The sequence below is a fragment of the Marmota flaviventris genome, chromosome 6, assembly GCF_047511675.1.
Source record: "Marmota flaviventris isolate mMarFla1 chromosome 6, mMarFla1.hap1, whole genome shotgun sequence".
NCBI lineage: Eukaryota > Metazoa > Chordata > Mammalia > Rodentia > Sciuridae > Marmota > Marmota flaviventris.
In genome coordinates this window covers 89,015,813-89,037,605 of record NC_092503.1, presented here as the reverse complement: position 1 = coordinate 89,037,605, position 21,793 = coordinate 89,015,813, and the positions used below count along the sequence as shown (strand labels likewise).

Below are 21,793 nucleotides of genomic sequence, written 5' to 3'. Positions count from 1 at the left end.
AATATTATTACTTAAATATTAGTTCTATTTTAAAGACAACAAAAATTGGTAGGTAAAATAGGTCAAGGAACCCATGAACTTGAGATCGACATTTAAGTCTCTCCACTAAGTACATGATTCTGTTGCTATGCCACATAAAACAAAACATAATTTCTAGGTTGTCTGATCTTGTCCTATTCCATTGCAATCTCTTCCTTAACATCAGGCTTTAAGCAGTCTTTTCTACTTAGTCAGCAACTCTTCCTTATCTTGCAGGTTCTTAGCCTCAGTACCATCATAATGTCCTCTGATCATTTTATCAATGTCCTTAAGCTCAGCCCTCTGTATTCTAGAAAAGCCAAAACTTTTAGACAGATAACTAATTCAGCATGATTATTATATGTGATTTACTTGATTAAAATGATAATTTTTAAAGTTTTAATTTGAACAATACAAAACATTATGTTAGTTTAAAATATTTATCTCTACAGTAATATTGTTCCTACAGGAAAAGTTCTCTCTCAAATAGTTTTGATAATTTCAATCATTTTTTCCACTTCTACTCCCCATTAAGATAGCTTCTTTAATTCAGAGCCAGAAGATTAATACATTTAAAATGTTTGAGAGGGGATGTGGCTGTGGCTCACTTAGCAAGTGCGAGGTGCTGGGTTCAATCCTCAGCACCACATAAAAATAAATAAAATAAAGATATTATCTAACTACAAAAAAATTAAAACAAAATGTTTGACAAATCCCTTTATTTTGCATTAAAAACTTTCAAATGGCTTTCTAATCTCAATCCAAATAAAATTTGAAATCCTAACCACAGTCTATACTAGGACTACTTAACTTCTCACAACATCTAATCTACACCTTTTCCTCTTTCCTTTGTTAATTGAGCTCCAGCCACAAGGGCTTTGCCTCCTTGCTACTCTAACAGCACACATGTACAAACCTCAGGATCTTTGCACTTATTCTTCTGTCATGGCTTGCTTTCATTTTATTTAGGTCTTTTGTTCAAATGTTAGAAAAGGCACTCCTGACCTTTACAGTAACATTAGCCTCTATTATTATCTAATCCCTTAGGCTGCTTATTATTCTTCATAGCATCTATTCCTTGACCCTTGGGAGACAATTCTCAATGGGTCTTAAATTGCTGTACATTTTGCAACCAGGCATTGTACTACCTTTTCAATAATGTCTGTATAGGACACAATATCCTCCTCTGGGAAAAAAAGGGGTGGGGGCAGGCATGGTTACTGTCCATACAAAAGCTTGTTTCCCTAAGCTCAGAGCTCCTCTTTTGTAATGCACCCCACTATATACAGGTTTCCTATGGTTCTACTCACAATTCTCTGGGAATTGGGACTCAGGAAAACAGAATAAGAAAATGCCAATTCTAAAGCTAGTGTTATTACTGTGAATAAGAAAAGTCTTTGTTTCTGACTCAGAAAGAAGTCTTGCATCTTTGATCACAATCCATAAAACTTTGGCAGGCTACAAATAAAATAAAATTCTAGATCTTTAATAGTTTTTTTTACCTCTTTGGTTGGAGTACTGGGAATAGAACCCAGGGTGCTTTACCACTGATCCACATCCCCAGCCCATTTTTATATTTTATTTAGAAACAAGGTCTCACTAAGTTGCTTAAGGCCTTGCTATGGCTGGCTTTGAACTTGCAAATACTCCTGCCTCAGCCTCCTAAGTCTCTAGGATTATAGGCTTATGAGATCATACTTGGTTCCTTATAGTTACTGACAGTATAATTACATGTTGTTTTTCTCCTTTTCCATTTGTTTTTCCTGGCTAATCTTCCATAACTGCTATCGAATTTCCCTATAGACATCAAAGTGCTTTATAAACAGTATCTATCATTTGACCTTCAAAAAAATCCCTTTGAAATATTTCCTATTCCAATGGAATAGATAAAACACTGACCAAGGAAAGGTAAAAGACAAACCCAAGATCAGCATAACAAACCAGTCAGAGAATAGCAATTTGTGTTCCAGGTCTAACCTCTAATTTGTTTTTAATTTGTGCCTGCTTCTTAAATGACAACTAACATCCTCTACATACATTTTGTGAGATGGGAGGATAATCATCCACTAAAAGAAATGGCAAATTCCTGTGTACCAACAAATAAAAACAGAAAAGTACTAATAAATAATAAAACTTAATACCTATATAAGCACTGGGAAGATATTAAAATGCATGTCTTTTAGACTTCTTTTATTATACAATATGGCATATGAATGTGCATGTAACCAAATTAGATTGCTATTATACTAACAGCCTATTTCTTTTATGTCTAAAGGAAGACATATTGGGAAAATATCCAAAAGTATTTATAAACAGTATTTTTCATCTTTGTAGGAACCAAAAATGCTCTAAACAAAATGTTCATTAATCTAAAAAGGTCCAAGATAATTTTAATGCTGCTTCTACAACTTTGGAAGGTAAGAAAGGAGCACTTCTTATTGAATTTTCCTCTAAAATTTGAGCAAAAGACTCAAAGAGCAGTCCGTATATAAATTTGGAAATCATTTATAATTCACACCTTGTCACTTCTAGAAATACAAAAAATAAAGTGTTGGATAATATAATATTAGATTTTCTATACTAGAAAAGTATCATTCTGTAAAATAGCCTATTTTAAAAGCTCTGCATCCCTAAATAAGACAGTTTATCAGTAATGATCTTGATCTATAGGTCAGAGTTATAGTATTGTAAAATATATAACCATCTTCAAGGTTCACAATAATAAAATTTGTTTCTGAATATTAAAGTTTATAAATACAGATAAAATTATTGTGACCAAGTGGTTCAAACTTTATCATCCTCTTAAGAAAACTGAAGAAAAAATGAAGAACTAAAACATTAAAGAGAAAAAAATTAAGTTAAATAGATTACTAAGTTGAAAAAAAGCTGTTTTATAGGGTGAATCTTTAATTTTAACTCAATTAACACCATTACACTTACAGTATAAGTTATAGCTGCCAACATTCCGATCAAGGTCAGAGAACTAATGGAAAATGACAATGCAGCTAAGCCATCTGTGGAGAGAAAAAGACTGTTGAAACACACATATGTACTACTCACACATTTATATTCAGCAAATCAATGTAAATATATGAAATTAGACTCCTTATACATTCAGATGTAATAAAACAAATATATATTACCATGTCTTTGCAGTGCTAATTTCAAATGGGAAAAAGGTTTTTTTTAAAGTCCTCTTCACAAACTGATTTTAAAAAGATCTTTCAGACTAATTAAAATTTTCTTTCCTTCATCTCTTAAAATTAAGAGAAAAATTACTGTTTAATTATAGGTCTATTGGGTCTAAAAAAGAGATTGATAAAATGGTTAGATGCTCAAAAGGTAATGAAAAGACTGCCTGGCCTTTCTCAATGGCAGATACTAAAAAATAAAATACATAAGAAAGCCACTGACCTTAACTCTCCCTTTTCTCCTCAATCTTGATACTTCCAGGTTGTTTTTTTTTTTAAATTCAGTTTTTAATATATAGCCTAAAACCAAAATCTTTTATTTCCCCCTATACAGAGGATTAAGCCCAGAGGTATTATACTGAACTACATTCCCAAACCTTTTCACACTTTATTTTGGGACAGGTCTTGCTCAGTTACCTAGACTGGCCTTGAATTTATCGTCCTCCTGCTTTAGTCTTCTGAGTAGTTGGGATTTCAGGTGTGTGCCACCACACCCAGATTAAAAGTAAGATCTTAAAAAGAGTTTACTTCACTTTTTAACTTGAAAAGATTAGCTTGCCCACTTGGCAGAAAAACAAAAAAAGAAAATAGATTCAAATTTAACAACAAAAAGAGTAGTACTGTTAACAAGTTGGACTTAAAACTTTATTTTTAAAAAAGGCCATGAGTGAGAAGCTGGGGTAGCACATAAATATATTTAATATATAAGGAAATACTATGAAAATTTGATTATTGTTAAAGGATGTAACAATTTTTCTAGCTTTAATACAGGTTCTAATGGGCTTGTACTAATCTACTTTAAATACAGATCCAGTAAAGTCAAATATAATATTTCAATTTAACATATTCCTAATATTTCCATAACTATAAATAAAATGATAAAATCTTCTTAAAAGTCAAATATCAGTTTTATTAAAAATAAAAAAAAATTAACAAATTCATAAATTATGCAAGACAAATTTTTTTCAGTCTTTTTTTTTTAAACTACTTATTATCAAATCAAAGTCATTTTGATGTTGTTACTTTCTTATAACAGAAGTATCAACACAAGGTGTTCATACCACCAAGGTCTACCACCTGTCTGATAGTAATTTTAAGGCACTATAACTTATATTTACCAACACCAGAGATATAAAAATGTGAAAACAAAATATGTCTTAGAATTGATAGAGTATTATGTTCACATATTAGCGAATCAATTGAGCCAAGGAGTTCAAAATTAATCATTTAGAAGGATTCCCATTTCGGTAAAAGATAATAAACTTGTCAAAGACACTGAACATAGATTCTCTTGATAAGATAGGGTCTATGATCTGAGCATATACATAAGGAGATCCTACTGATAAAGAAGTTATAGTATACTCATAAAATGCATTAACTGCTGTGATAAAAAGAACCAACTACTTACACAAATTTAAATCATTACTATGTGAAATAAGTCAGACATACAAAAGAAGAATCATAATAATGTATAATTCCACTTATAATATTAAAAAAAGAAAAACTAATACATAGTAGCTGAAATTATAACAGTGGTATTTCTTACCAGAGATGATACTAAATAGGCACACTGAAGAAACTTCCGTAATGATGGACATGTTCTATATCTTGATTGCAATCAGTTACACTGATTATATACATGTATGTATAAGCCATATGCATTTCTCTACAGGTAAAGTACAGTTTTTAAAACGTTAAAATGCCTAAAGAAAGAGGTCTAAAGTTTATGTCATAAAGTTTTAAGCCTAAAATTGATGCCTAAAAAAATAAGGAGGTGAGGGACAACAAAACTAAAAATTAAGAATAGCTGGGTGACTATTTTGAACCTAAAAAGATGGCAGACCTAAAATGAAATATAATTTAGAACATGGTATTTAAATTTGAGGAAAAAAATTGAGACTAAAGAGAATGAGATTACAAAAATCAGAACAATATTGTATGTCTAATCACTAATTCAAGTTATATCAATACTCAAGTACTAGTATAATTTATGAAATAATATTTAGGCAGAAGGAGTAAAAAACCTGAAGGAGTTAACTGCAAGAAAAGAAGCTATTTATTTCTGAGAAAAAGGATCAAGGTGCATAAATCCTTAACAATTCATTATTAGTAGATGCCAGTCCTGCTATCCTTATTCTTGCTGGTTTCAGAATGACATTAAAGGACTACAATTTACAAGAAAAATCTTTTAAGTGGAAAGCAAGACATTTAAGAAGTTATAGTGTAGCTAACAAGTCACAATTTAATCATTATTTTAATACTGTATCTGGAAAAAAACAAGAAATACTAACCAAAGAATATATGGTACCTAATAGAAAGAATACTCACAAAAGTAAACAAATTTTTCAGTATGGTATCTATAAAAATAAGTATTCTACATTTCATAGAAAATAAAAATAGTGTTCACCATCTCTAGTAATTAGAGAAATGCAAATCAAAACTACTCTAAGATATCATCTCATTCCAGTCAGAATGGCAGCTATTATGAAGACAAACAATAAGTGTTGGCGAGGATGTGGGGAAAAAGGTACACTGATAAATTACTGTTGGGACTGCAAATTGGTGCAGCCAATATGGAAAGCAGTATGGAGATTCCTTGGAAAACTTGGAATGGAACCACCATTTGACCCAGCTATCCCCCACTCCTAGGACTTAAAATCAACACACTATAGTGATGCAGCCACATCAATGTTTATAGCAGCTCAATTCATAATAGCTAAACTGTGGAAGCGACCTCGATGCCCTTCAATGGATGAATGGATAAAGAAACTATGGTATATATACACAACAGAATATTACTCAGCATTAAAAGAGAATAAAATTATGGCATTTTCAGGTAAATGGATGGAACTGGAGAATATCATGAAGTAAATCAATCTCCCCAAACCAAAGTCTGAATGTTTTCTCTGATAAGTGGATGCTGATGCACAGGAGAGGAGCATGAGAAAAATGGAGGAACTGTGGATAAAGGGGAGGGTGGGATGGGGTATGGTGCAAGAAAGATGGTGTAATGAGATGGACATCATTACCCTAGGTACATGTATGACTGCACATATGATGTGACACTACATCGTGTATAGAGAAATGAAAAGTTGTGCTACATTTGTGTACAATGAATCAAAATGCATTCTGCTGTCCAAGATACCTAATTATAATTAATTAATTAATTGCCATTCTATCTGGAGTGATGTGAAATCTCAGTGCACTTTTAATCTGCATTGCTAAGACTTTTGGAACTTTTTTCATATATTTGTTGGCTATTTGTATTTCTTTGTTTTTTTAAATATTTATTTTTCAGTTTTAGGTGGACACAATACCTTTATTTTACATTTATGTGGTGCTGAAGATCGAACCCAGTGCCTCGTGCATGCTAGGCGAGCACTCTACCACTGAGCTACAATCCCAGCCAGCCCTGTATTTCTTCTTTTAAGAAATATCTGTTTAGTTCATATGCACATCTTCTATTTAATTTTTTGGTTACTTTTTGACTTCTTAATATTTTCTGGATATTAATTCCCTATTGGAATAATAGCCTATCAAAGATTTTCTTCCTTTCTGTAAGCTTGCTCTTCATTTTTTTTTTTTTGTTTTCTTTGCTGTGCAGAAGCTTTTTAATTTGATGTCATTAATTAATTAATTAATTAATTAAAGAAAATAAAGTAGCTATGTCCAAAAGCACATGAAATATTGAGTAATATTATACACATTTTTATCTATATGACTTTGTAATGGCAAAGCTATTTTCAACTTCTAAGCAACTTCCTTAACCTAACCACTTGAACTTATTTTTTTCCTTTAAAAAACTAAGTTGCATGGATTAATTTTAGAACTTCTGAAAAAGTAATGCCAAAATGTTTTGTTGAGATAAATTTATGATAAAACATTGTTTAATGTATATGAAGTCTCAGTAATTTATAACCTACATAAAAGATTACTTCATTTCAAATAATAATTTAGTGCTCTTTAAAAATTATTCTATATTATTTTAAGTGAGTTGAAGATCATATAGAAAGTCGAGCACGGTGGTGCACACCTGTAACCCAGCATCTGAGGCAGGAGGATCATGAATTCAAAGCCAGCCTCAGCAAAAGTAAGGTGCTTAGCAACTCAGTGAGACCCTGTCTCTATATAAATGACAAAGTAGGGCTGGGGATGTGGCTCAGTGGTATAGTGCTGCCCCTGATTTCAATCCCTGTTAACCTTCCCCCTCCAAAAAAAAAAAAAGGATCACATAGAAACTTTCAGGAATTTTACTGCTAAAATATTGCTATGAATTGCTTGTATACTATTAGTATGATTTCAGTTCTTCTAGATAAACAAAAAAGAGTAGGATAGCTGGGTCATATGGTGGTTCCATACCTAATCCTTGGAAGAATCACCACAATGCTTTCCAAAGTTGGATTAATTTATAGTCTTACTATCAGTGTATGAGTTTATCTTTTTCACCACATCCTCACCAGAACTTACTGTTATTTCTTTTCCTGATGATTGCCATTTTATCTGGAGTGAGATGAAATCTCAGTGCACTTTTAATTTGCATTGCTAATACTGTTGGAACATTTTTTCATATATTTGTTGGCCATTTGCATTTATTCTTTTAAGAAATTTCTGTTTAGTTTATATGCACATTTTTATTTGATTTTTTGGTGTTACTTTTTGACTTCTTAATATTTTCTGAATATTAATTCCTTGTTGGTTAGTAACCTATCAAAGATTTTTTTTTTTCCTTTCTGTAAGCACTCTCTTCATTTTCTTATTTGTTTCCTTTGCTGTACAGAAGCTTTTTAATTTGATGTCATCCCGCATACTGATTCTTGATTTTATTTCTTGATCTTTAGCAGTCTTATTAAGGAAACTGGTACCTGCTGATATGTTGGAGTATGACCCTATATATTCTTTTATCAGTTTCAGTGTTTCTGATCTAATTCCTAGGTCTTTAATCCACTTTGAGTTGATTTTTGTGCAGCGTGAGAGACAGCAATCTAGTTTCTTTCTCCTACATTTGAATACCCAGTTTTCCCAGCACCATTTGTTAAAAACACTCTCTTTTCTACAACATATGTTTTTGGTATGTTTGTTAAGGATCAAATGTCTCTGGGTCTTCTAATCTAATTTCCACTGGTCCTCTTGTCTGTTTTGGTGCCCTTACCATGATGTTTTTGTTACTATACCACTGTAGTATAAATTGAGATGAGGTCGCTCTTATTGCTTAGTACTACTTTTGCTATTCTGGATCTTTTATTCTTCCATATGAATTTTAGGACTTTTTTTTTTTAGTTCTCTGTTCTGTTTTCTTTTTCTTTTCTTTTTTTTTTAAGTGAGAGAGAGAGAGAGAGAGAATTTTTTAATAATTATTTTTCAGTTTGCGGCGGACACAACATCTTTTTATTTTATGTGGTGCTGAGGATCGAACCCAGCGCCCCACGCATGCCAGGCGAGCGCGTTACCACTTGAGCCACACCCCCAGCACCTCTGTTCTGTTTTCTATCATCAGTATTTGATAGGGATTGAATACTTTTGGTAGTATGGCCATTTTGACAATATTAAGTCTGCCTATCCAAGACCATGGGAGATCTTTCCATCTTCTAAAGTCTTCTTAATTTTTCTTTCTTTTTTTTTTTTTTGTTTTTGTTTTTGGTATTAGAGATTGAACTCATGGGTATTCAGCCCCTGAGCCATATCCCCAGCCCTATTTTGTATTTTATTTAGAGACAGGGTCTCAATGAGTTGCTTAGTGCCTTACTTTTGCTGAGGCTGGCTTTGAATTCATGATCCTATGGCCTCAGCCTCCCAAGCAGGTAAAATTTCTTAATTGTTCAATTATTTTCACTGCAGAGGTCTTTACCTCTTTAGCTAGATTTACCCCCAGGATTGTTTGTTTGTTTGTTTGTTGAGGCTAGAGAGGATGCAATTGTTTTCTTGATTTCTTAAAAATGCAATTGTTTTCCTGATTTCTTTCTCAGCAGCTTCACTGTGAGAGAATAGAAAATGTAATAGGCTACTTGTCAAAGAAAAGTCTTAAGGATCAGGATATATAAATTACAATGGGTAGATTTTAAAAAGTAGAAGAAAATAAAAAGAATACTTACGACTACTTCCAAGTTCTTCAAATAGGAACTTCACTTTTTCCCACTCTGTAGAATTTTTATAATTGGGAACATTCAATGGAACAAAAGCACTAAAACAGAAAATAACTCTATTAAATTGCTTTAAAAATAAAAATGTTGAATAAAAGAAATGGCCTGAAACTCAATTTTAGTAATTTTTTGAAACAAATATCAACTTTTCCCCTGAATAACTAATAAATCTGCACCATTTATACAGAGGTATGGGAATTTTCTTATCTATGTATACATTTTACCATAATTTGTTTTAATAACTTTATTACGGTATTCAGTAAAATTACCTTCCTTTGTAACCCCATATATTTTATTTTTGTACTTAAAACTATTTTGGCTTATTTTTCAATTATACTTCCATAAAGGTGAGTAAAATAAAACAATAATAAATAAAATTTTTTTAAAAATATTTTTTAGTGTTGATGGACCTTTATTTTATTCATTTATTTATATGCAGTGCTGAGAATTGAACCCAGTGACTCACACAAGCAAGCACTCTACCACTGAGCCACAACCCCAGCCCCATAAAATATTTTTTAAAGTCCTATAAATTTAAGATGGACAAAATAGTGCATCACCCAAAAAAAGTTGAAGATCTTCTGCATTAAATTAGTAGAACAAACTATAGGCATGCAATTAATTCAATATATTTATATGCATTGAAAATAATAGACAAGAAATACATCATAATAAACAGTAAATTTAACATTGTGGGATTGGGGGGTTTCATTTTGTTCTCTTTTCTTTATATCTTTCAATATTGTGCTTAATAAAAATAACAAAATCAGTTTCTGTTTATTTTTAGGTCCACAGGTAAGGGGGAACCATTGAAATAACAGAGAGAGCTAGTGTCCTAGGAATTGTTCTAAGAGCTTAGACTGAGAAAATGGAAAATAAAATAAATAAATGGTCACTTTATTATAGAACCCAGATCATGAACCAAAAGGTAATCAAGAGATTAAAGGGGTGGGTATCCCTTAGATAGTATATGTTGAAAATCAAACAGAAAGGTAAAAAGTGACTCTAATTCTTCCTTCTTCTTAGCCCAATTTTAATTATAAGCAAGATGTAAATTCTATCCACTTTTATAAAAAAGAAAATACTGGATGAGTTTAAGAATATATAAAGGTATCTTGTTCTGATTAAAATTTCAAGTAAAACAATGTCATTATTCGAAAATTTTAAAAATCTTTATTCTTTGGTACTACTAACAATTCTATAAAAAGATGAATAGGAAGAACATATTAGGGTGTTATTTAAATTTCTAACTATTCATGTTGACTGTAGTTTATTACACTTGTCTTATTCTTAGAGACTTAAACCTCACCACTTTAAGGGGGAAAAAAGTGACCACTCAAATATATAGAGCAAAAAATAAATGTAAAAGCAGTTCATTATTTGTTGCCCAGTTATAAAATCAAATAAAGAGAGGAATAATTGTAGTGAGATAGAAGAAACTTTTAAATAACTTTTACATTTTATATGTCTATAATATTAACTTATTTGGTATTAATATTTCATTAACAGAAATACAAACTAAGCAAGAAAAACTACTTATATACTTCTTTTTTTTTTTTTTTAATTTTTATTGTGGGTTGTTCAAAACATTACAAATTTCTTGACATATCATATTCCACACTTTGATGCAAGTGGGTTATGAACTTCCACCTTCACCCCATACACAGATTGCAGAATCACATCAGTTACACATCCATTGATTTACAAATTGCCATACTAGTGTCTGTTGTGCTCCGCTGCCTTTCCCATCCTCCACCCTCCCCCCTCCCCACCTCTCCCCTCCCCTCCCCTCCTCTCTCTCTACCTCCTCCACTGTATAACCCTGAGGGTCTCCTTCCATTACCATGCAATTTCCCTTCTCTCTCCCTTTCCCTCCCACCTCTCATCCCTATTAAATGTTAATCTTCTTCTCCTGTTCTTCGTCCCTACACTGTTCTTAGTTACTCTCCTTATATCAAAGAAGACATTTGGCATTTGTTTTTTAGGGATTGGCTAGCTTCACTTAGAATAATCTGCTCTAATGCCATCCATTTCCCTGTAAATTCTATGATTTTGTCATTTTTTAATGCAGAGTAATACTCCATTGTGTATAAATGCCACATTTTTTTTATCCATTCGTCTATTGAAGGGCATCTAGGTTGGTTCCACAGTCTTGCTATTGTGAACTGTGCTGCTATGAACATTGATGTAGCAGTGTCCCTGTAGCATGCTCTTTTTAGGTCTTTAGGGAATAGACCAAGAAGGGGAATAGCTGGGTCAAATGGTGGCTCCATTCCCAGCTTTCCAAGAAATCTCCATACTGCTTTCCAAATTGGCTGCACCAATCTGCAGTCCCACCAGCAATGTACAAGTGTACCCTTTTCCCCACATCCTCGCCAGCACTTGTTGTTGTTTGACTTCCTAATGGCTGCCAATCTTACTGGAGTGAGATGGTATCTTAGGGTGGTTTTGATTTGCATTTCTCTGACAGCTAGAGATGTTGAGCATTTTTTCATGTACTTGTTGATTGACTGTATGTCCTCCTCTGAGAAGTGTCTGTTCAGGTCCTTGGCCCATTTGTTGATTGGGTTGTTTGTTTTCTTATTGTCTAATTTTTTGAGTTCTTTGTATACTCTGGATATTAGGGCTCTATCTGAAATGTGAGGAGTAAAGATTTGTTCCCAGGGTGTAGGCTCCCTATTTACCTCTCTTATTGTTTCTTTTGCTGAGAAGAAACTTTTTAGTTTGAGTAAGTCCCATTTGTTGATTCTAGTTATTAACTTTTGTGCTATGGGTGTCCTATTGAGGAATTTGGAGCCCGACCCCACAGTATGTAGATCGTAGCCAACTTTTTCTTCTATCAGACGCCGTGTCTCTGATTTGATATCAAGCTCCTTGATCCATTTTGAATTCACTTTTGTGCATGGCGAGAGAAAGGGATTGAGTTTCATTTAGTTGCATATGGATTTCAAGTTTTCCCAGCACCATTTGTTGAAGATGCTATCCTTCCTCCATTGCATGCTTTTAGCCCCTTTATCAAATATAAGATAGTTGTAGTTTTGTGGATTGGTTTCTGTGTCCTCTATTCTGTACCATTGGTCCACCCGCCTGTTTTGGTACCAGTACCATGCTGTTTTTGTTACTATTGCTCTGTAGTATAGTTTGAAGTCTGGTATCGCTATACCGCCTGATTCACACTTCCTGCTTAGCATTGTTTTTGCTATTCTGGGTCTTTTATTTTTCCATATGAATTTCATCATTGCTTTCTCTATTTCTACAAGAAATGCCGTTGGGATTTTGATTGGCATTGCATTAAACCTATAGAGAACTTTTGGTAATATCGCCATTTTGATGATGTTAGTTCTGCCTATCCATGAACAGGGTATATTTTTCCATCTTCTAAGATCTTCTTCTATTTCTCTCTTTAGGGTTCTGTAGTTTTCATTGTATAAGTCTTTCACCTCTTTTGTTAGGTTGATTCCCAAGTATTTTATTTTTTTTGAAGATATTGTGAATGGAGTGGTTGTCCTCATTTCCATTTCAGAGGATTTGTCGCTGATATACAGGAATGCCTTTGATTTATGCGTGTTGATTTTATATCCTGCCACTTTGCTGAATTCATTTATTAGCTCTAATAGTTTCTTTGTAGAGCCTTTTGGGTCTGCTAGGTATAGAATCATATCATCTGCAAATAGTGATAATTTAAGTTCTTCTTTTCCTATTTTTATGCCTTTAATTTCTTTCGTCTGTCTAATTGCTCTGGCCAGTGTTTCGAGAACTATGTTGAACAGAAGTGGAGAGAGAGGGCATCCCTGTCTAGTTCCAGATTTTAGAGGGAATGCCTTCAGTTTTTCTCCATTCAGAATGATGCTAGCCTGAGGCTTAGCATAGATTGCTTTTACAATATTGAGGTATGTTCCTGTTATCCCTAGTTTTTCTAGAGTTTTGAACATAAAGGGATGCTGTACTTTGTCAAATGCTTTTTCCACATCTATCGAGATGATCATATGGTTCTTATTTTTAAGTCTATTGATGTGGTGAATAACATTTATTGATTTCCGTATATTGAACCAGCCTTGCATCCCAGGGATGAATCCTACTTGATCATGGTGTACAATTTTTTTGATATGTTTTTGTATCCGATTCGCCAGAATTTTATTGAGGATTTTTGCATCTAGGTTCATTAGAGATATTGGTCTGTAGTTTTCTTTCTTTGAAGTGTCTTTGTCTGGTTTAGGTATCAGGGTGATGTTGGCCTCATAGAATGAATTTGGAAGTTCTCCCTCCTTTTCTATTTCCTGAAGTAGCTTGAAAAGTATTGGTATTAGTTCTTCTTTAAAGGTTTTGTAAAATTCTGCTGTATACCCATCTGGACCTGGGCTTTTCTTAGTTGGAAGTCTTTTTATGGTTTCTTCTATTTCCTCAATTGATATTGGTCTGTTTAGGTTTTCTATATCCTCCTGACTCAATCTGGGCAGATCATATGACTTAAGAAATTTATCAATGCCTTCACTATCTTCTAATTTGTTGGAATGTAAGGATTCAAAATAGTTTTTGATTATCTTCTGTATTTCTGAAGTGTCTGTTGTGATATTGCCTTTTTCATCCCGTATGCTAGTAATTTGAGTTCTCTCTCTTCTTCTCTTCGCTAGCATCGCTAAGGGTCTGTCGATTTTGTTTATTTTTTCAAAGAACCAACTTTTAGTTTTGTCAATTTTTTCAATTGTTTCTTTTATTTCGATTTCATTAATTTCAGCTCTGATTTTAATTATTTCTTGCCTTCTACTTCTTTTGCTGTTGTTTTGCTCTTCTTTTTCAAGGATTTTGAGATGAAGTATGAGATCATTTATTTGTTGGTTTTTTCTTTTTTTAAGGAATGAACTCCAAGCAATGAATTTTCCTCTTAGAACTGCTTTCAATGTGTCCCATAGATTCCGATATGTTGTGTCTGTGTTTTCATTTATCTCTAAGAATTTTTTAATTTCCTTCTTGATGTCTTCTATAACCCATTGATCATTCAGTAACCTATTGTTCATTCTCCAAGTGATGTATGCTTTTTCCTTCCTTCTTTTATCGTTGATTTTCAGTTTCATTCCATTATGATCAGATAAGATGCATGGTATTATCTCTACTCCTTTATATTGTCTAAGAGTTGCCCTGTGACATAATATATGATCTATTTTTGAGAAGGATCCATGTGCTGCTGAGAAAAAAGTGTAACTGCTTGATGTTGGGTGGTATATTCTATATATGTCAATTAGGTCTAGGTTATTAATAGTGTTATTGAGTTCTATAGTTTCCTTATTCAACTTTTGTTTGGAAGATCTGTCCAGTGGCGAGAGAGGTGTGTTGAAGTCTCCCATGATTATGAAATGGTGATCTATTAGACTCTTGAACTTGAGAAGAGTTTGTTTGACGAACATAGCTGCACCATTGTTTGGGGCATAAATATTTATGATTGTTATGTCTTGTTGGTGTATGGTTCCCTTAAGCAGTATGTAGTGTCCCTCTTTATCTCTTTTGATTAACTTTGGCTTGAAATCTATTTTATTTGATATGAGTATGGACACTCCTGCTTGTTTCCGAAGTCCATATGAGTGATATGATTTTTCCCAACCTTTCACCTTCAGCCTATGTATGTCTTTTCCTATCAAATGCGTCTCCTGTAGGCAGCATATTGTTGGGTCTTGTTTTGTGATCCATTCTACTAGCCTGTGTCTCTTAATTGGTGAGTTTAAGCCATTAACATTTAGGGTTATTATTGAGATATGGGTTGTTCTTCCAGCCATATTTGTTTATTTCTGTTACTAAACATGGTTTGTTTTCCTCTTTGATTATTCCCCCCCCCTTTACTGTCCTACCTCCCACTGTTGGTTTTCATTGTTATTTTCCATTTCCTCTTCCTGTAATGCTTTGGAGAGGATGTTTTGAAGAGATGGTTTTCTAGCTGCGAATTCTTTAAACTTTTGTTTATCATGGAAGGTTTTAATTTCATCTTCCATCCTGAAGCTTAATTTCGCTGGATACACAATTCTTGGTTGGAACCCATTTTCTTTCAGTGTTTGAAATATGTTATTCCAGGATCTTCTAGCTTTCAGAGTCTGTGTTGACAGATCAGCTGTTATCCTGATTGGCTTACCCCTAAATGTAATCTGCTTCCTTTCTCTTGTAGCTTTTAAAATTCTCTCCTTATTCTGTATGTTGGGCATCTTCATTATGATGTGTCTAGGTGTGGATCTCTTATGATTTTGCACATTCGGCGTCCTGTAGGCTTCTAGGATTTGGGGTTCTGTCTCATTCTTCAAGTCTGGGAAGTTTTCTTGTATTATTTCATTGAATAGGCTTCTCATTCCTTTGGTTTGGAGCTCTGTACCTTCCTGTATCCCAATGACTCTTAAGTTTGGTCTCTTTATGTTATCCCATATTTCTTGGATGTTCTGCTCATGGTTTCTTAACAGTCTTGCTGAGCTGTCTATGTTCTTTTCCAGTTGAAATACTTTGTCTTCATTGTCTGATGTTCTATCTTCTAAGTGTTCTACTCTGCTGGTAGTATTCTCCATTGAGTTTTTAAGTTGGTTTATTGCTTCCTGCATTTCTAGGATTTCTGTTTGTTTGTTTTTTATAACCTCTATCTCCCTGTATAGTTGATCCTTTGCTTCCTGGATTTGTTTGCGTAATTCGTTGTCGAAGTGATCTTTCATTGTCTGATTTTGCTGTTTAATGTCTTCCTTGATACTCCAGATCATCTGAAGCATGTATATCCTGAATTCTTTATCTGACATTCCATCTGCTGCAGCTGTTACCTCTTCTAAAGTTGCGTTGACCTGCATTGCTTGTGGTCCTTTCTTTCCTTGTCTTTTCATACTGCTTGCGTATCTTTCCTGCAGGTGCGGGCGGCGGCTCTGCTCTCTCCTTATTCCAATTGGGGTTTCGTGGCTACCACGCCGGCAGGTCACTGGGCCTGTTCTGGGAGCCGGCGGCGGCTCTGTTCTCCCCCTACTCCAATTGGGGTGACGAGTGTACCACGCCGGCAGGCCACCGGGCCTGATCCGCCGGTCGGTTGCAGGTTTGCCTACCCTGCAGGCGCGGGCGGCGGCTCTACTCTGCCCCTACTGCAAATGGGGTGACGTGTCTGTCGTACCGGCAGGCCACTGGGCCTGTCCCGCTGGTCGGTCGCAGATCTGCCCACCTTTTGGGCACGGGTGGAGGCTCTGCTCTGCCCCTACTCCAATTAGGGTGTCATGGCTACCCCGCCTGCAGGACGCTGGGCCTGTTCCTGGCACGGGCGGCGACTCTGCTCTGCCACTACTCCAATTAGGGTGGTGTTTGTACCACGCCGGCAGGCTCCTGGGCCTGATCCGCCGGTCTGTTGTAGGTCTGCCTACCTTGGAGGCGCGGGCGGCGGATCTGCCCTGCCCCTCCTACCACGCCTGCGGACCCCTGGGCCTGATCTGCAGGTTGATCACTGGTCTGCTCACCCTGCGGGCACGGGTGGCAGTTCCGCTCCGCCCCCACTCCAATTGGGGTCACGTGACCACCACACCGGCAGGGCCTGATCCGGGCGTGGGAGAAGGATCTGCTCTGCCCCTACTCCAGTTGGGGTGACGTGTGTACCACACTGGCAGGCCACTGGGCCTGACCCACCAGGCTGACACAGGTCTGTTTACCTTGCAAGCGCGAACCGCGGCTCTGCCCTGCCCCTCCTACCACGCCCATGTACCACTGGGTCGCGGGTCTGCCCACCTTGCGGTTGCGGGTGGCGGCTCCGCTCCGCCCCCTCTCCAATTGGGGTCACGCGGTCACCACGCTGGCGAGCCGCTGGGCCTGCTCCGGGCGCTGGCGGCGGCCCGGCTCCTTCCCTCTGGCTCGACGACAAATTGAGGAGACTCGGGTGACTGTGCCTCACCCCCCCTACCAGGAGACCAACTGCTTATGTCACCACTGGTATTGATGAAGTTCCCTCCTCCGCCGCTTTCTGCAGACGTCAGATCTCTGCCATGTTGGTATCCTATGCGAATGGCAGCATTTCGTTCCCCTTGCCGGGCAACCAAAGCACCGGGTGAGTCCTGACCGGCCCTCAGCAGGACCCGGACCGAGAAGCCGTTTCCGCGGGCTCCTAGCCCCGGGCCAGGGAAGTTCCGGGAGCCGGAACTCAGCCACTCCGTGCTCGGTGTAAGCTCCTATAAATGTAAGCTCCAAGAAGCAGTCCCCGCGGGCTCAGTTCCGGGAGCCGGAACTCGGCCGCTCCGCGCTTGGTATTCACTCTGATAAGATCAGGTTCTAAGAAGCACCCAGGCGCTGAGCCCTAGCAATCTGTCTGCAAGCCGCAGGCGAATTGCAGCCTGAAATTACCTGTTCTATGGCTGAATGAGCTGCGGTCAGTCAAAAACAGGGGTGGTGACGTCAGTTTACCAACATGGTGGCTGCTGGCCTCCTCTGTGGTCTGACCGGTGTGGAGAACCGAGATGGACCGCTTCCTTCCCCCGTCTCGAACCCAGAATTCAGCCCTGAGTACGGTGCTTGCGCGGCTGGCAGAAACTGCAGCGCTGTAACCCTGCGTCTCTATCCCAGACTTTAGCCGCGGGGCGATTTGCTGAATAAGCAGTGTTACCCTCCGTGCGACAAACCTCTCGCGTTTGAGTCCCCGTAGCCGATCCTCGTGCGATGGAAATCCTTCCTCCAGGTTCCGGAGCACCCCACTATTGCTTGAAATTCCTAACAAAATATCCTTTAGCCGTCCTAACTTGTCATACTCCCACACAGTGAAGCAGCACACGGGGACAATGCACTCCCCTCGCCGCCATCTTCCTTCTCTCATATACTTCTATATAGACAGTTTTTTCTAAATATCCCGGAAAGTATGTTTGAAATTTGTTGGTTGGAAATAACCAATGTGTGAATGTGGGGAAAAAAATTACATTGTATAAAACATCATCTAAAATATTATTAAAATAAAAATCTCGCAAATATCTAAAACTAGCATTCAAAATCAGAAAGTTCAGTCTGAACATGCAATTTTAGGTAATCAAAGGTACTGTACAGTGGTGGGAAAAAAATTAAGTAATCCTACTAGCAAACACACTTTCGTGTGCAAACTCCTGAGCAAAGCTATTCAGCAGTTCAAGTCTTTAATGAAGAGTAGAAGAAACCTCATATGATCAAGCAATCTTTTAAAAAAATTATATGGTCCAAAAAATTTTCAGAATGACTTCAGGAAAATACCTACTTAAAAAAAATCCTTCAGAGAATTAACATTTGAGCACCAGTTATTATTTTAGGCAGAAACCAAAGCACAAATTTGAAACAGATTTGTCAATTACCTTAACACTAGATTTTATAACCTAAGAAACAAACCAAAACTATTCTCATTGTACATTAAGAGAAACATCCATAAGGAGAATTCAAAATGATTACAACTAAATAGATGTAAATTCTAAGCAATAATATTCATAGCATTTAACAACTGGTAGGCAAAGACACTATGCAATGAGCACAGATGCTGGCCTTAATTTTAGAGGACCTTCACAAATCAAGCTTTATCCTTTAAGTGGGGTTAGAGTGAGGTAACGAGACTCAGGAATATAGGACAGCAGCTAACTGGTAGGGAAGCATTTCAACCTTTTAACCATCAGGAAGAACAAACCACTGCTCATTAGCCAAATATCAGCCCTGCATACAAGATCTATAAAGAAAAAGGAATATTTACTAATGGATAAAAAGGCAATTGAGGGCTGGGGATATATCTCAGTTCGTAGAGTGCTTGCCTCGCATGCACAAGGCCCTGGGTTCAATCCCCAGCATGACAAAAAAAAAAAGCCAATTGAAGTCAAATGAAGATGTAATACAGACACACCTGTTTTAAGGAGGGAAGAAGCAGTTAATAAGATTATCATGTATTTACAAAGTGGTGATGACACCACAGTAATCAAGAGTTATAGTAGGATTTTATGCAGGGGAAGCAAAGATAATTTCTTAATCTCAATTCTTCTCAAAAAGTAAATAAAAACATATCAGTTTCTGAAGACACAAAACTAGATCAAAATAAAAACTTGGAACCTAGTAAGATTATAATTTCCCCTTATGTCACTGAAAATAATAAAAATGAAAAATTGCTAACTAAAAATATTTTACACCCAATCTGACTCACTGAATTAGCTTAATACAGATGATTTCTTCAGGAAAAAAAAAAAAAACAAAGAAAAGGCTAATGGATTTCAGTAGATATGAAATTGAAATGATGAATTTCAGCAGAATTGAAAATGAGAATTTTACCTTCTACATTCAATCACCAAGTCAAGTCATATTTATCTTCCAAATGGCTTATCTGTTTCTGCTTTCTTTGTAACTATACTAGCTCTGATCCTCATCTCTCACCTGAATTATTACAATGGCCAGGTAGTTAATCTGCCTACCTACTATTTAATGTATCATTTCTCCAGTCCAACCTCCAAATAACCCCTTTACAGTATCTTAACTTTTAAAGCAAGGTCACACATATTTACTTTCTTACAGTCACATAAACAAACATGTACATCTTCATTGTCTTTCAACTGATTAGCAGGATAAAAATCAAAATTTCTTAAACATTATATATTAGATTCATAGCCTACCTACCTGGCTAATGTCATGTCCTGCCACTGGTTCACAGGAATACTTGGAACATCACATCATACTTTATGTTTTGTTTGGGGAGGTGTGTGTTTTTTTCTTAGAAGGATTAAATTCACATATTTTTTAAAAAATTTTTACATGTTTTTATTGGTGCACTATAATTATACAAAATAGTGGGATTCATTGTTATAGTCATACATGCACATATATAATCTGTTCAATATCATTCCCCAGTATTTCCCTTCATATCATACTTTTTATGCCATTCTTCAAACACTCCAACCAATTTACACTCCTTCAAATCTCAATTGAAGTATTACTTCCTCTTAGGTCTTCCGAGTCTACAAGGTAGAGTAAGAACTTGTTCCTCCATCATCATACCTGGTATATATATTATCGGAGTACTTAAACAGTATAATTTAAATAATTTATTTGCATGTTTTCCCAGGGTGAACCTTGAGAATAGAGACTAGGACTTTGTTTTTGGCCCTACTACTTAGCACAGCGTCCATCACACAAGTGCTCCAAAAGTGTATGAGCTATAGGAATACTATATCTAGGCTATATCTTTGTAATAAAATTATCTCAAATTTTACCAGCTAAAATAAACAAATAAACACCAATTCAAAGAAACAATAGCATGTCCCCTTCTAGGAAATTTCAAGAAATTTAATTAGCCACTTTACCTAAATGTATGCTCATTCAAATATGGTAATGAAAAGAATACTACACTGGGTAACCAAAACACTACTAGTCTTTATTTTACTACTCTTTTACTCTGGCTGCTATAAAGATGTGTATTTTTATTGATGGCTCTCAGTCACGTTCTAAGTCAGGAATTTCCAAACTACTGGCTGCCTGTGTTTATATAAATAGAGTTTTATTGGAATACCTTGTGTTTATGTATTGTCTATGATTACTTCAGAATTACGAGAGCACAGTTAAGCCACACAGATCAAACAGACTGCAAACCCAAAATGCTTATCATCTGTACCTCATGAAGAGTTTGCTGATCCCTGTTCTAGATAATTTAAGTTTACAGACAAGGGACTTCCACATTATCAAAGCGAACTAACATTAAGTAGAGCTGGCTTTCTTTAAAAGCCAAAAAAGATTTTAAAAGGTTTATTTGGTAGCTAAAATAAATAGCAAAACCACTAAAAAAATATCCATTCAATAAGTTCTCTTTTTCATGACACATAAAGGCAGGCAAAGGGAATTGGAAACATGACTAGACTATAAAACACTTGGAATCTAACAACTCCTGGAGCTATAAAAAGTTACAGACCAATTTCATTCTCAGCACAAATTACCTTTAATAAATGAAACATTTTATTTATTGAAAGTTATTTATTGAAATTTGTAACACCAAATTATAAAATTTTAAAGGCTTATTAGCACCTAATGTATCTCTAACATAAAAAAAAGAATCTAGACCTATTTTAACAAAGATAAATGTGTGCCATTAACAAGAACAAATTTTAAATGTCTAAACAAACATGTAAAATATATTGATATTAGTATGAAACTTAAGGAAGAACAACGAAAGAAGGAACTTACTGACAAAGATTTGACTGTTGGGTCAAATCTATAAAGATGTAGAGACAAGGCTTTTTACCACAGTGTTGTTTATAATAAAAAGAAACTGCAAACATCATAAATGTCTACATAGTCATACCTTAGAAGATCATTCAAATAAACTGCTTTACTAAGAAAGGTCTGCAATATAGACAAAATTGATGGACCCACACTTACTTTCCTAAATAGGTACCCACTATAGTGTAACAAATAGATTATCAAGAAATGAATAAAATATAATCACATTTTTGGAAAACTGAAACATGGAGAGTGCATGCA

At 35.7% G+C, this 21,793-nt stretch overlaps 1 protein-coding gene across 2 annotated transcripts in view; it reads right to left on the bottom strand.

Moving 5' to 3' along the window:
* Nucleotides 1-21,793, bottom strand: part of Lmbrd1 (LMBR1 domain containing 1) — a 109,053-nt gene that overhangs the window by 45,181 nt on the left and 42,079 nt on the right. For both annotated transcript variants that reach the window (XM_071613276.1, XM_027928335.2), the window contains exons 6-7: nt 9,299-9,387; nt 2,959-3,032 (exon numbers count right to left, since the gene is read on the bottom strand). In XM_071613276.1, coding sequence (XP_071469377.1) covers nt 2,959-3,032; nt 9,299-9,387 — 163 coding nt within the window. The remainder of the gene's footprint in view (nt 1-2,958; nt 3,033-9,298; nt 9,388-21,793) is intronic.